The sequence below is a fragment of the Vanellus vanellus genome (assembly GCF_965231255.1).
Source record: "Vanellus vanellus genome assembly, chromosome: 25".
In the NCBI taxonomy this organism is placed as follows: domain Eukaryota; kingdom Metazoa; phylum Chordata; class Aves; order Charadriiformes; family Charadriidae; genus Vanellus; species Vanellus vanellus.
In genome coordinates, this window is record NC_138930.1 from 3,163,873 (window position 1) to 3,179,059 (window position 15,187).

Here is a 15,187-nt window from a genome sequence, read left to right on the forward strand (position 1 = left end):
CAGCCTCGGCAGAAGTATGATCCAAGGCCTCTGTATTGCAGCCTGAAATTGCACTGATGCTTTTGCCACCAGGTTGCACTGCATCATGCCAGAGGGGGAGTTATCTCAGGTACCGCTCTGGGTGTGCTTGTGGCCAAGGGAGGTGGGACGTGAGCACCTTGTGCTGCCGGGCTGAGGCTTTTCCCCAGCAAAGATCGGTTCTTGAGAGAAGCAAATGGTGAATACCGCGTTCCTCAGCTAGATCTTCAGAGCCGCGATCTGTCCCACATGGAACAAGGTGTTCAGAGCTTGATTTGCTGCTTTTCTCCTCTCTGACTCTTCCATTTTTTCCTCCTTGATTCCTCCAGTCCATTGACCCTGGCCAGCAGTTCACCTGGGAGCACTCCAACCTCGAAGTGAACAAACCCAAAAACCGCTATGCGAATGTGATTGCCTACGACCATTCGCGCGTCATCCTGCTGCCCATTGAAGGTACTGTAGCATCACTACTCCCACGTGTTAGTGCGAGGCTGAGATTGCTGCAGGGAAACGTATTGCACGTGCTCTTCTCCCTTTCCTGTTACCCTCCTTTTATATTCTTCTCTTAATATCTCCCTGGGAGTTTAGCAAGCGGGAGATACCTCTGTAAACCAGGCATTTGTTAAATTCTGGTGACTGACATATTCCCTGGAGCTGCAGTCTCTCATTTCAAGGGCTGGTTTATCAAGAAACTGTCTTCCCTTTACTTGGAGATCGCTGCTCGATACGTTTCTGACTAACGGGAAGAATTCAGACCCCATAGTGCTTCAGAGAGAGCGGGAACAGGGCAGTGGGTGGCAGTGAATGTGGAGCGTATCTGTACGGCGGATGAATGAGAAGTAGGCACAGGGCTAATTGTACAAATGTGAGTGTCGGCAGTGCAGCAAAGATGTGGCTGCCGAGTTGTACAGCCGTAAAGATGACTTGATGTGCAGCTCCTGCTGCAGTCCCGGCCCCTAAAAGGCTCAGAATAAGCAGGGTTAGTGTTAGCCTGGTAGGTCATAAATTGTTTCCTGAGCTTCTTGTGCGAGTGATGGTGCAGTCAGAAAATTTACATTAAATTTCACAACTCGTGGCTCTTGACAGAGTTGCTCTGGTGCACGCTGGGATGAAAGAGGGGTTTTTGGTGGAGAGGAGATGGAGTTTAATAGGGCACCTGCTCTGATTGCTGCTGCCGAGATAGTATTGGAGTTGGGTTGTCTCGGGTTGTGTGTGGCTGTGCTGTACGAATAAAGCATTTAGGCCGGTCTCGCGTTGCCAAGAGCTGATCGTCTGAGCAGAGAGGATATGGGATGTCCTGGTGAATGCAAAGGTTAATTCAGAAGCCTTTGTGACAAGGGAATTGCTAGAATAATCTCCCTCCGCTGAGGTAACCCTGAGGGACACAGGGAAGTGGCTGTTCCTGAGGTAACAACAGATCACGGTGATTTGCCAAAAAGCTGCTCAAATCTGGATTGGTCTTGTCTGCCATTAGAGGATTTTAAACATTTCTCATTGTGAAGATGACTGTGTTCTGGCTTGTTTTTTCTTCTGAGATTAATACTGTATGAGCCAAGAAAGCAAAGTCTTTTAGAAGTTGCCTTGTCATTCAAGGGACAAGAGAAGAGCGCAAGTGTAGAAATGAAGGACACTTTGGGCTGGTGTCGGCTCTGAGGACAGCAGAGGCACGGGGCTGGATGCAGGCAGCAGTCTAACCCTGCCCGATGGTGCACGTATGACAGACCAAGGTTTAGTTTTCAAGCATCTGAGAGGTTCTGACATGTCTTGGCCAATGTGTTCCTTCCTACCAGGCTGTATTTTATGCTGAGGGCAGGAAGATGAGAGGAGTTGGGAGGAATTATTTGTTGCTTGCTTTTTGTTTTAAATCTGGATCTGTCAAGGCTGCAGATTGTCACCGTCTGCTTGGTCAGGAAGAAGCAGTGGCTTTAATTCCGTGACTTCTCTGTAACTGGGCCTGTCACACAGCAAAACAGTGCAGGAGCTCATGGCCACCATTTTAAATTAGAAAGGGGACCCGAGAGGGCTGGAGAGATTAATTCCGGAAGCTCAGCCTTGATCACGTTCCTCCTGCTGCTGCACAGCCGCCTTCCCTCCTGAAATTTCAGTTGGGGAAGAAATGGGGGCAGGGAACCCTCCAGAAATTTAATCAAAAGCCATTTCTACCAGCAGCTGAAATTACCAAGTACCCTTGAGGACTGGCAGGCAATTCAGCGTGGATTGCGCCTTGCCAACAGAAGCAGCGATGTCTATTGCTACGGCAGGATGAGGACTAGCAACCCAATTTCATATTGGTGCTGCTCCCCACCCTGGGCTCCCCCTCGAGACACAAGTTAAGCGTTCTGTACCGAGTTAATCATAGGTTAGCAGAAACCTGCCAACCTTGCCAGCCGCTCAACTGTAATTAGGAACGGGCCCGATCGCCAAACAGCGCGCATCCTCCGTGCCAATCTCGGAGGCTCTCTAAAGCTGAACCTGAACATCAGTGCTTGCCAGTGTCCATTTTAACTTCAGAGCAGTTTGCTCCTGCCATGTTCCAATCGCCCTCTTCGCGCTGGCAGTACCTCCTGCCATTCGTATCAAACCCCTCCAGCAGGGACACAGGCAAGCAGCTGTAACTCAATAGCCTGTAACTCATGGAATGGAAAAAAAACCCACTCGTAAAAATGACAGCGGACAATTTAAAGCAAGTCAAAGCCTGTAATTTCAAAGCCTTTGCTGGCTGAATCAAGCCTGGTTTTATTCTTTACTTTGTCCAGCTGTAGCTGACTGCCTGGGATTAGACTATAGACTGCGCGGTGCATCGACCAGGTGTGTTTGCGGCGCAGGCTCTGGGCGTTCTGGGACAAGGACTTGGGTTTGTCCTATTTGAGACCAGCGAAGCAAGAGCCCCAGGCCAGGACTCTTGCTCCTATTAGCAACGCTAGTAAGAAGACCATGGTTTCAAGGCTCGATGTTTGGTCTCTAATACCTTTTGCAAGAAGTTATTTCATAGAATCATAGAATGGTTTAGATTGGAAAGGACCTTGAAGATCATCGAGTTCCAACCCCCCTGCCATAGACAGGGACACCTCCCACCGGCCCAGGTTGCCCAAGACCACGTCCAGCCTGGCCTTGAACACCTCCAGGGATGGGGCCTCAACAGCCTCTCTGGGCAACCTGCTGTTTGTCTCCCTGCAGTGCAGACCTGCGAGGCAGGAGCTTCAGCTGGGAAGAGCTTGCGAAGAGCCTGTTACTCCCGGCTGTGATTCTAACCCAGCGAACCATGAAGGCTCTGGGGTTTTTGCAGGGGAATTATCTCTAACAACATTCCTGCAAAGATCTCCTCGTGCTTCCAACTATATCAAGTCCTGCACAATCCCCTAACTTGCTTTTGCTGGTTTAATACAGGAATTGTGGGCAGCGATTACATCAACGCCAACTACATTGACGGCTACCGGAAGCAGAATGCCTACATTGCCACGCAGGGGCCGCTGCCAGAGACCTTCGGAGACTTTTGGAGGATGGTGTGGGAGCAGCGTTCAGCTACTATTGTTATGATGACTAAGCTGGAGGAGAAATCACGGGTAAGATGCATGAGAGGGATGACTAGTTAGTCATAATCCCGGGGGACTGGAGGGGAGGGTTGGGGAGCAGCAAATCCCTTTGATCCGCAGCCCACGTTTCTGTCGGTGGGGGATTTCGGCCTGCTTCGCCAGCACCCTGAAAGTTCAGTGATTCATTGCTTTTAAAAAAACAAACCATTCACCCTGGAAAGCTGCAGCCTCCTTTGCAACTCCAGGAGAAGAGGACACTCGATTCCATTGCATGCTTTGTAGGTCTGTCTCGGAGTTAATCATGTGGCAAGTTTCACATTCAGTTCTCGTGTTTAACAAGCCCCAGTACATTCCCTCTAATCTTCAGGATCATTCCAGTCTATTGTCTACATGATTGATGTGGTGCATCAAAGCCTGTGCTTAGTCAGTAGGAGCTTTTCATGCCGGGTCTGTCCCTATCCCCGTGCTCTGGAAAGACATTCCTTGCGCCTTCCCTCCCCTTTGGGACCTCACCAGCTTCACCTGCGACAACACCAGGGCAGCTCTGGAATGAGCTTCCCCTGCAGCACAGGGCTTGCTCCAGCGATCTGCGATGCCTCCTGTCTTCCAGATAAAGTGTGACCAGTACTGGCCGGGCCGAGGTACAGACACCTATGGAATGATTCAAGTGACGTTACTCGATACCATTGAATTGGCCACATTCTGCGTTCGAACGTTCTCCCTTCATAAGGTAAGCTTTCTCCCGCTCCTCTTTCTTCCCTGGAGATGGGCTATGGCACACTCTCCTTCCACAGCACAGACGAGGTATGGCGGTGTGACAGTACCTCCCGTCACTCTTGGTGCTCTTTTCTCTTTGCAGAATGGCTCCAGTGAGAAACGGGAGGTCCGCCAGTTCCAGTTCACAGCATGGCCTGACCACGGGGTACCCGAGTACCCCACCCCCTTCCTGGCTTTTCTGAGACGGGTGAAAACCTGCAACCCCCCTGACGCTGGTCCCATTGTGGTGCACTGCAGGTACGGATTTCCTGCACCGAACTCGGTCTGCGAGGGAGGCGGACGTTCAGTAGGATGGTGATTTGCACTGGGGAGACACGTACAGTCTCGTAGCGAGTACCCAGCAGAGAAGAGCTGTGCTGTACGGTGACATCCCAGCCAGTGTCTGAGGAGGATACTCAGGGTTTTCATTGAGCATGGAATTTCCTGATGTGATGCGTGGTTTAGTTTGCACCAAATCACTTAAATCTTGTTAGCGATGGGAAGCGCCCGGACCTGTCCTGGTGTCTGGTGCTGCGTGTAGGGGTTGTTTCTTGTCGCAGCGGGAAAGGGGGAAGATGGAGTGCCACCTAGGAAGCTGCTCGGTGGTGCTGCATTGGGCGTTTGGGAGGCAGAGCTGCCTCAGCTGTCAAAGGGAGAGCTGACAGTGACTGAAATAGGGGTCTTTTGAGTGCTGCAGAATGGTCTGATAGTGACGAACGGAAGGCCCCTATGGGCAGGTAGTGTTCCCTAATTCAATTTACAACCCGACGAGGAACGCTTGCAGCCTCAACTCAGATAAATCCGCGTGTTCCTCGGGAGGGAGTGGAGGAGCCTGCAGGTTCCTCGGCACTGAGGAAAGACATCTGAATTTTAGAGGCTGCTGGGGAAAGCTAATCCTGCCTCTCCTGGAGGATGCCATTTAAACAGTCTTTGTAAGTGGGCAACTTATCACTAACCTTGCAGATGGCAATTATCGCGCACCTCTCAGAAAATGAATAAAGAGAGCTGTCAGCTCACAACGTGCAGGAACCAGCTCCCAGATCAGCTGCTAAATTTGTGCCAAAGCTCCAGTCACCTGCTTGGTTCAGGTGTGAGGCAGTCTAATTAACAGAGATCAAGGGGGCTCTATGAAAAAAGGGACTGCACTGGAATAGTAAAAGGAAACCCTTTATTAGCAGCAGCAAATGCATAGACCCGCAGAGCCCTGCTGATTCACAAACGCCATTACACACAGGTTTGATGTTACCTCGATCCACAAAAACATTTAGGAAAAGAGGTGACGCGTGTTATTCATTACAACATCAGTAGTTTCGCAGCTGCTGAAAGATCTGAGTGATTAAACATGCTTTTTAAGCCCTTAGATTGCGCCGGCCTTTTGTTCAAGCCTCGAGCCCCCTACCTGGAATTGTCATAATTGTGTGTGTGTGCCAGGAGAGCTCTGGTCCTGGGGATGTCACAGATGACGAGGCAGGAGAAACGGGGCACATCAGTACGGAGGGGCAATAGGCACGTCACCAGAGACACGTTTTCATCTTCTGTCCTGTCCTCGGGTGACATAAGCCCAAACTTGGTTGTGGAAGTTTCTGCTAAACTGAGCTGCGACGGGAAGCAAACCTCTGCACGTTGCAAACTCTTTGGGTCTGAGCCCTTCTGTACACTGACCGGCACAGGAGATGAGGGGTTGTGGCAGCACTGGCCCAGGTGGGGCTCAGATAAACAGCTTTTTAGGTTCCGGGGGAGGCTTTACCAGTCGTGGTGCAGCACTGTGCTCGCGCACCAGAGCACCAGTGACCGCTGTCCTCCTCTGCGTGATGTACAACTGTCCCAAACCCTCCAACACAGTCAAGGGCAACACAGCGAGGTGAGTGGGCAGTAACACTCACCAGCACCAGTTCCCTTAGGCAAGTTCCTTTAATACAACAAAATTAATGAAATGGCTGGCCCCACGCATTGGGCTGGGTTGCCAAGATTTCCTTTGCTCGCTTCATCGCTAGCTGTGTTCACAAGGCTTTGGTTCCTTCCCAGTGCCTGAGTGCGTTTGTTGTTCACTCTCTGCCTTGTGCATCTGTTTCTACCCTGTGTTTACTGCTCTTTGTGGCAGCGGAAACATCCTCCCGCGTGGGCGGCCTTTTGGAACATCTTCCTTCAGTGGCAGAATAGTCCATCACTTCATTTTTTCCCTTTTTCTTTCCAGTGCGGGCGTTGGACGGACCGGCTGCTTCATTGTGATCGACGCCATGCTAGAGAGGATAAAACACGAGAAGACGGTGGACATTTATGGGCACGTCACCCTCATGAGGTCACAGCGCAACTACATGGTACAGACAGAAGACCAGTACAGCTTTATACATGACGCCTTGCTCGAGGCTGTTGCTTGCGGCAACACAGAGGTCCCAGCTCGGAATCTCTACACCTACATCCAGAAACTGGCGCAGATTGAAGTCGGAGAGCACGTGACAGGCATGGAGCTGGAGTTCAAGGTACTGGTAGATGCTTGAATGGGGACAGTAGTCACAGGGGAAGCTGTGTATCCTCACAGGAATTTGTTCTGCTGGCACTCATGTGTCGCAGACAGGGAGCCTTTATACGGCTGATGGGAACATTTTGGTTTCATGTTAGAGAAGTAATTACTTTTCTGACTTAAGCTACTGCAGTTCCCAGGGGAGAGAACTACCTGGCGCTGCAGGAGGCTTCTCTGGTCATTTCAAATCCAGATTGAATTTGCTCACTCTTTAGATTGAGTTTTTAAGCTTTTTTCTTTTTTTTCTTTGGAAGTTCTGCTGGGGAAAAGGTCTCAGACGCTGTTCCCACCCAGAGAAACCCCAAAGGAGGGCACACAAAGCAGAACAATGGGGTGGAACATGGAGGGCAAGTTAAGTGGGCTTAACTTGCCAAAAAAAAAAATGCTGAGCGAATGGTTGTGATTCTGCTTTTGCCCTCAGCGACTCGCCAACTCCAAAGCCCACACCTCCAGGTTCATCAGCGCCAACCTCCCATGCAACAAATTCAAGAATCGCCTTGTCAACATCATGCCATACGAGACCACGCGGGTCTGCCTTCAGCCCATCAGAGGAGTGGAAGGGTCAGACTACATCAACGCCAGCTTTATCGATGGCTACAGGTAAACTGCGCCTTCCTGCCCTGCCGCTGTCGGGGAGTTTTCTGTGTGTTCCTGAGGAAGGGATTAGGTCTTAACAGGGGAAGTCTGTTGTTCTGTCCCATCACCTACCTATCCTGCACGCGGTGGGGCAGTACTAGAGGTAAATTCCCTCTTGCTGATGGCCAGCAACCCACACGGACTCAAATACAGACTTCTGATAAGCTCTATTCTCTGTGGTCTTAAAATTACTTATCCCCTAAAGCAAACCAAACCCTTCTCCAGCTGCAGGTCCTAAACACAGAGTGTCAGTGAGGGGGTGCATTTTGCCTTCGGGAGGTTTCTAAAAACAGATTAGCCTTTTTATTACTTTTGTGATTTGGGGACGTCGCAATTCTGACGGCTTCCCACGGGCAATCCATGCCATGTGCTCGCGCCTGAGGAGCTGCAGCCCTCCGCTGCTGTGCTCGGAGCCTGGCCAGCTAAAGCGGAGCCCTCACTGAAGGGACAAAGCAACCCCATGTGCAGGATTCCTCACCTCCCGGTGCATATCTGTGCCTGGCAGTTGAATTCTCGCTGCTACTCAGGCCCAGAAAACACAGATTCTGGTTGCAAGAATCCAGCATGCCCCATGTTACACCTGCTGCCATCTAGGGTATCGTGTTAGATTAATCTGGATTTGCCCCTTGGAAACAGCAGAGAAAGCTTCACCATTGGCTTATTTTTTTTGACCATTAGTACCAAAGGCAGCTCCTGCCCCTTTAGACCTTGCGCTGTTCTAGTTCTTCCCCAGCATTGCCATGTGTTTTCCTACTCTCCAGCTTTTGTATGCGTTTCCCACAGCTTCTGCTCAAGCAATTCTCCACACACCCCCTTCACTCACCCCTTGTGTCTGGGCTCGATTTCAGACAACAGAAGGCGTACATTGCTACTCAAGGGCCACTGGCAGAGACCACTGAAGATTTCTGGCGGATGCTATGGGAGAACAACTCCACCATTGTCGTGATGCTGACTAAGCTTCGCGAGATGGGGCGGGTAAGCGCGTGCTAAGGGCAAACATGGGGGGAAGCCAATAGCACAAGGGCTAACAGAGACCTTCCCTTCCCCTGGGCAGGAAAAGTGCCACCAGTACTGGCCAGCGGAGCGCTCTGCCCGGTACCAGTACTTTGTAGTAGATCCCATGGCTGAATACAACATGCCTCAGTACATCCTGCGAGAATTCAAGGTCACTGATGCCAGGGTAAGTGTGTGCTGCACAACATGCAGTTGGTGCTTGTGAGGGTTGTCGCTGGGGCTGGGCTGGAGCGGTTCAAAGCTGTGCAAGAGGGAAGGTGGCTCAAAGCAAACAAGGGTGTTTGGCGTGTTCTGGCTCCCCTAAGAGCGAGGTGTAAACAGTTTCTCTGTGAAAGTCTGGGATTACCATCAATGGGGGAGAGCTTAGTTGTGACAAAGAACAGAACACACCAACACACAGAGATGGCACTTGAATATATCTTCTTACAAACTGAAAGTAGTTTTCTAACCTCTGCTCACTAATCACAGTAGCGAGTCACTTTGTTAGGGACGTACGCGGCTTTTGGTTTTACCTGCAGCTTATTGAAAGTTGCTGAAAGCAGAAAATAGCATCTCCCAAAGAGCTAATAAAAACACAGACTTGCAAAGGATACTTTGCGTCCAACAGAAAACGTGCGCTTCTCCTCAGGTTTTCAGAGGAGCCGCCGTGACTCGTATTCAAAGGGGCACATTCACTCCCATAATGTCAGATTTCTCCTCTGAAGGAATATGTCAGTACCCTCTGAAATTTGTTTAGCAAATGTAACCCTCGCGCTCCAAGTAGAGTCTTCGGCGGTTGCCAGTATTAGAGAACCCGATAACTCTATTTGCAAGGTTGAGGAGGAGGATGCCTCATCAGTCCTGCTAGAACAAGATTTATCTTCCTGTCAGCTGTAATTCTGACACTGTGGCAAACTCTTTCTCAAGATTGATAGAGAGGCCATAACCTCACCTTGAATGTTCCTTTGCTGAAGACTCCATCTGTGCAGCCTTTGCTGTGGTCAGAGCTTTCCGCGCACCCGCCAGGAGCACAGATCTCTACTGACAAGACCGTTCCAGAAATGGCAACTGCACCACGAGCAGCTCCATCATTACGTATATAAAATACATCTATTTTCACTTGATTATAACTCAAAGTTGGTTCAACTCCTTGTGCCCTTTAATGAACTAGCAACAAAATGGGGGATTTTTTGCCTTTTGTCCTTAGTGCCACAAATACAGGATGTTTTAAATATTACTATTTTCTCCCCCCAGGACGGTCAGTCACGAACCGTTCGTCAGTTCCAGTTCACTGACTGGCCAGAACAAGGCGTGCCAAAATCAGGAGAAGGTTTTATCGATTTCATTGGACAGGTACATAAGACCAAGGAACAGTTTGGGCAGGACGGCCCCATCTCTGTCCACTGCAGGTAGGCACGCGCTAATGGTAACATCTAATTCAGCTGAGGAGTCAAAAGAGCAGAAGGAATTAAAATCCTACAGCTATCTCCTTCCTCTCCCACCCCATCTTTGCAGGCGGATGTCTTGGGGTGTCTGGAGGGCGGGGGGGGGGGGGGGGCAAACAGTGTTGCTTCTGCCAACCAAACTCATTTCCCTTCAGACCTGGGCACTGCCCAAAAGGCCTCTCACCCTTTTTATCTGGGAGAGAGGTACGAAATGCTGCTACTCTGAAGGAGACAGGAACCACAGTGTTAATCAATATTTGACCTGCAGAATTAGAGGTATTTTTTACCAGTAACAGGGCTGGGCTGTGTTTGCTGGTAGCAAGAATGGTACCTCCCTACCCCTGGGCAGCACGGGATAATGTGTTCTTCAAATTATTTAATTTAAAAAGCTTAACGTTACATATTAGTAATAATTTTCACACTGAATGCTCTTTACCACTACCCAAAGCTTTTGATTTATTTTTATTTTTTTTTATTTCACTTTCTCAAATGTTTGTTTGGGTCACGCGCTCTGGCAGATTTACTGTTTCCTACCTCCTGGAGGACTCACTGAGGCTCTTCAGTTCTAACACGTTCATGTTCATAAGACACAGCTCAACCATACCGCAACCTCAGCGTTTAGAGCAGCATTTGAACGCTGTAACATACAGTTTCCTGTTTTTTCTCCCATTCCTGCAGTGCTGGCGTGGGCAGGACTGGAGTGTTTATCACATTGAGTATCGTCCTGGAAAGAATGCGTTATGAGGGTGTTGTAGATATTTTCCAGACAGTAAAGATGCTGCGAACACAACGACCTGCTATGGTGCAAACAGAGGTGAGCGGGAGTGGGGAGCGCGGCCCCGGCACAGCTCGGAGCGCTGCGTAGCGCGGCACAGCGGCTGCAGAAGGGGCTGGGTGCAGCGCGCTTTTTGCCTTCCTAACCACGAGCACGGCCTTAGCCGAGGAGTACTCAGCAAGCCCAGGCTGCGCTGCTCATTTTACCTAAGTAATAAAAATTCCTGTTGTTATAAAGGCTCTTAAAGATTTCATCCCGCTCTGCCAGCCCCGATTCTTGTCTCATCCCCACCTCTGGGGTAAGGGGACTCACCTGCCTCGAAACTCAGCCCCCGCCGGCTGCAGCGCCAGAAGGCTCAGTAGGAGGAGGATGCACAAACAATAAAGGGAAGGGATTTCCTTTCCCAGTAGATCGAAGCTCTTCGAGAATAAAAGATGGTTCCTGCCCGAGGGTGTGGTAGCGGGAGAGGGGGGAGGGATCCTGAAGGGCTGTTCCAAACCTCTGAAGGCGGTTCTCTTTGCTGTTCGCAGGATGAGTACCAGTTCTGTTACCAGGCAGCTCTGGAGTATCTGGGAAGTTTTGATCACTATGCAACATAAAAAGCCATCCGTTGTGCAGACTCTACCAACCACTTAAGTCCTGGAAGGCCTCTTTTGACCCAGGAGGAGCGCTTGAACTTAGAAAACTGAATCAGAAGAAGTACCTTTTCATCTGGACAACGCATCGGGGAGCAGGGGGAAGGATTGAAAGGAACACCCCTTCAGGAACTCCATGTTGTAACCTGGACCGTGAAGAGGCAGCTCAGGAGATTGCTGAAGGACTGCTTTAAGTGGTGAACTGCTCTTGTTACCTCAAGTGGTGTTCGCTGTGGAGGACGTATGGACATCGTGAAACAGATCCAAAAGCTAAAACACACCTTGCGAAATGTTACCGCTGGAGAAGGGAAGGAAACCGACTTTGGTTACATCATTAGAGTTCAGTTTATTTACTAATATAGTTGGCAGTCTTTAAAGGAAGTCACTTGCAGAATTGAAGGTGTTCTGTAAAAGATAAGAAAAGGAACTAAATCTCAACACTAAGGCAGACTTAGGGTCAGGAGTTCTTCTAGCTGGAGTCTTAATAACCTCAGTGTCAGCATTGGGATGATCCTGGGCTTACAGGCACCTTGCAAACAGCCTTCACCGAATGCCCCTGCCACGCCGGAGGTTTTATAGCTCACATTTTGAATACTTGGAACATTCCTCATTTCTTCTAATTCCAAAAGTTATTTTTTAGGATATTTAAAATTATAGAGACAGAGATACAAACCCCAGACCTGGCTGTGTGGTGTGGCCCCCTCCCCTCGCGCACCAGTGGGACAGGCAGAGGCAGCGGCTTCCCCGCGCTGGGTTCGCTGACTGCTGGTTCTGTTCCCCCTGGTCAGCACATCCAGCTAACGCAAAGGCATTCATTTGAGCGGTGGCGGGACACCCCCTGAAGAAAGGCGGCCCCTTTCCCATCCTCTTTGCACATTCGCCCACCCCCACTCCTGCTGCCAGCAGCCGCGCCGCCCCGCCAGCCCCTGCTGCGGGAGGCCAGGAGCATCTCTCCGAACGGAGCAGAAGCGCCCTTAAGAACCGTATCCCCAATAGCCAACCGCTTCTCGCTGCCAACCCCGCGCCTCTGCCCACCGCGGCGCTGCGGGAGCGATGCAGAGATACTCTCAGGACTGTCCCGGTACCGCGTCACCCCGAGCTCGCTGGCACAGCTACGAACATGCCCTAGCTGTACAAATAACGGGGAGAGATCAAGTAAGATGCGTTCAATGGCATATACTGTGAGTGGCTTTCTTTAAAGTATCGATGTAACTGTAACAAGTGACATTACCTTTTTTTTAAATAGTGTATTTTTTCCTTTTTTTTAAAAAAAAAAAAGACAAAGAATATCAGTCAATGAATTTAAAAGAAAAATTTGCTTATTTGTTCATATTATGTTCAAAGACAGTCTATTTTTTCACTGTAGAAATGTTACGTGTAATGGCTGTGATATATAAAAATGCAGTGCAAATTGCTACTTCTACATATTGCTTTTCTACCATTTAAAAGGTTTAACTTGCTCATGTAAGTACAAAATGTCCTTTCTGGATTATTTTTTTTTTTGGGTTCTTTTGTTTTAAACCGCAGACATATCAGGTGTCTCTGGCAGGGGGTGAGGGGAGCAGGCAGGCCAGACGCGGTGGCAGTGCCAACCCCCTCCCCTTCACCTGCGGCCGTGTTGCCCGGTCGTAACAGGGCCAGGGGTGAACGGGGAGATTAAACAATACCTGTGTCTTATGATGACTGAAACCAGAAAGACAGCGATTTCAGAGCCATGGCACACGTCAGCGCACACACAGATTCTTTTTTAACATCAAAGGTGTACTGTAGGTAACGGCCCACGTCTGTCCGTGCGCTGGTTGTAGATATGATGCTCTCGCAAGTGTACGTGACAAGGCGGTTTCTTGCAGAAGTGCACAGAGGACAGCATGTCTTGGAAAAGACGCACTGCCCTGAACACTGCTTGCCTGTGACTTTTCCTTTTTTTATTTTTCTAGAAGGGGTAATCATGGCCATCAAGTGCTACCCAGAAACCCCCAAACAATCGATTTCCTGTCTTTAACTCAAAAAAGAAAAAAAAAAAAAAAAGAAATGAACGAAAGGCTTCTTCGAGATTTTACTTCTTATTTGTGTGAAAGTTGCCCAAATTTCTAAGTATGTTGCAGCAAAATCGTACTGGACGAGTTGGGGGGAGGGGGGAGGTTTTTTTCTTTGTATGAGAGCAAAGTGCTGTTGCTTTCACACTGTTATTTCAAACTGAAACAGTAAGTGGTTTTCATACCACTGTGTATGTAGATATATTGACTTTGTATTAAAGGAAGATTGTCTGAAAGGCTGACTGCAAACCTCTTTGTTGGTTGAAGTGGGCAGCGAACGAAGCAGTTCTGCAGCAACTGCAGGAACCTTCTCTCTGGCACCCGCGGGCAGGTAGCAGGTTGCTCTCCCTTGGCTGTGCTTATGCTCCGTCTAAAAATAGGCCACCTTTACATGCCAAACATGTGGCTGCAAAGAAATGAGCTCATTTGGAGAGCTTTTGGCCAAGTAGCTGCAGTGACACAGGGATAAGCTCACCACTAGTTTAGCTACGGCAGTGTGGGCTTTGGCACGAGCGGAGCCAGGACTGCGGCTGCACCGAGAAGCCGCGGGCGCACGGGTTGTGCCTACCTTGAGGTTCAACACCTTCAGTGATCTCCGTTTCTGCTGACGTGGCTGTGTTGCCCTTATGTGGGACAGTGGTTTCAAAAGGAGCGGATCCCCTCCCCTTCCCTGCTCAGTCTGGAGCCTGGGTGCTGTCCCAGCTTGGCATGACAATGATGATGATGATGATGATGACGATGACAACGATGATGACAACGGCAGCTCCTCACCTGCAGACAAGGGAAAGCAAAAAGTCTCCTTGAAGAAGTCTCTGAAGAAACAGAGGTACTCAAAGCAGAAGGCAGCACAAGTCAAAGGTCCCATTTGAAGGTCATGGCCACAGCAGACGGCAATATCTCCCTTGTTATGGAATTCCCCTGTTTAGGGGAATGGTTGAGGACAAGAAAGCAGCTCACAGCTCCTCCCGTGCCTGGCACCACCACAACCTACAACGCAATGGGGTGGCAAGGCTGAAAGCAGAAGATGTATCATCTGCTTTCTCAATGCCAACATGAGCTGCTTAAAAGTCTTTGTGCAGCGGCGCCGGAGCCTGCCGAGCCGGAGCAGAGCTGTGCTGACGGGGTGCTGCCCCCGGGGAGGCGCAGGACAGCTGAGCGTCCCTCTGCAGCCACAGAAGGACAGATCGGAGCGCCGCGGGGAGCGGCTGGTGAGGACACGGGGTTTGGAAGCAGCAGGAGGAGGAGGATGGGAATATTCTTTATTGGTTTTTTTTTTTTTCCCCTCCCTTTTACAGCTGGGCTGTGCCAGCACAAACCTGCTCTCCTGACCAGAATGACACCACCAGCGGTGGTGTGGCTTAAGGTTAAAAGGGGGGGGGGGGAAATTAGTGAGTTAGTGTAGCCCCATGATCAACCATCAGGTGAGCTGTGACCCCAGGGAGTCACATCACCCCCGAAATGGTGTTACTCCATGTGATGGGGGGGACACACGACCAAACAAACATCAAATAGCAACAACCCTGATGGCACAGGAAAAAAACCCAAAAGACTCCTGGTTTATAATTATGTCTCATGTACACAAGTATCTCCAGGCAGTGACATCCATAGTAATGATTTTTGACTTCATACTCTCCTGGACTCAAAGAGATAATTTGTAGCCCTGAGCTTTACAGATCAGCCGTGCAGGACAGGACAGGCACCTTTCATCACCCTTACATCAATCAGTGTGTTGATTCTGGATGCTCACTTTATGTTATCAATGAAGAATAGAAAGAAAAAACAACTGATTTTTCTTCTGAGCTCTGTTCATCAGCCGCCCGCCCTCCGTCCTCTGCCTAC

General features: G+C 49.8%; 1 protein-coding gene across 3 annotated transcripts in view; it reads left to right on the forward strand.

Moving 5' to 3' along the window:
- Window positions 1-13,584, forward strand: part of PTPRS (protein tyrosine phosphatase receptor type S) — a 164,723-nt gene extending 151,139 nt beyond the window's left edge. For all 3 annotated transcript variants that reach the window (XM_082495277.1, XM_082495279.1, XM_082495278.1), the window contains 11 exons: window positions 348-471; window positions 3,406-3,581; window positions 4,162-4,281; window positions 4,411-4,565; window positions 6,502-6,787; window positions 7,250-7,428; window positions 8,313-8,439; window positions 8,519-8,644; window positions 9,712-9,866; window positions 10,581-10,716; window positions 11,208-13,584. In XM_082495277.1, the coding sequence (XP_082351403.1) occupies window positions 348-471; window positions 3,406-3,581; window positions 4,162-4,281; window positions 4,411-4,565; window positions 6,502-6,787; window positions 7,250-7,428; window positions 8,313-8,439; window positions 8,519-8,644; window positions 9,712-9,866; window positions 10,581-10,716; window positions 11,208-11,276 (1,653 nt within the window). In that variant the 3' untranslated portion in view covers window positions 11,277-13,584. The remainder of the gene's footprint in view (window positions 1-347; window positions 472-3,405; window positions 3,582-4,161; window positions 4,282-4,410; window positions 4,566-6,501; window positions 6,788-7,249; window positions 7,429-8,312; window positions 8,440-8,518; window positions 8,645-9,711; window positions 9,867-10,580; window positions 10,717-11,207) is intronic.
- Window positions 13,585-15,187: the final 1,603 nt, after the last annotated feature.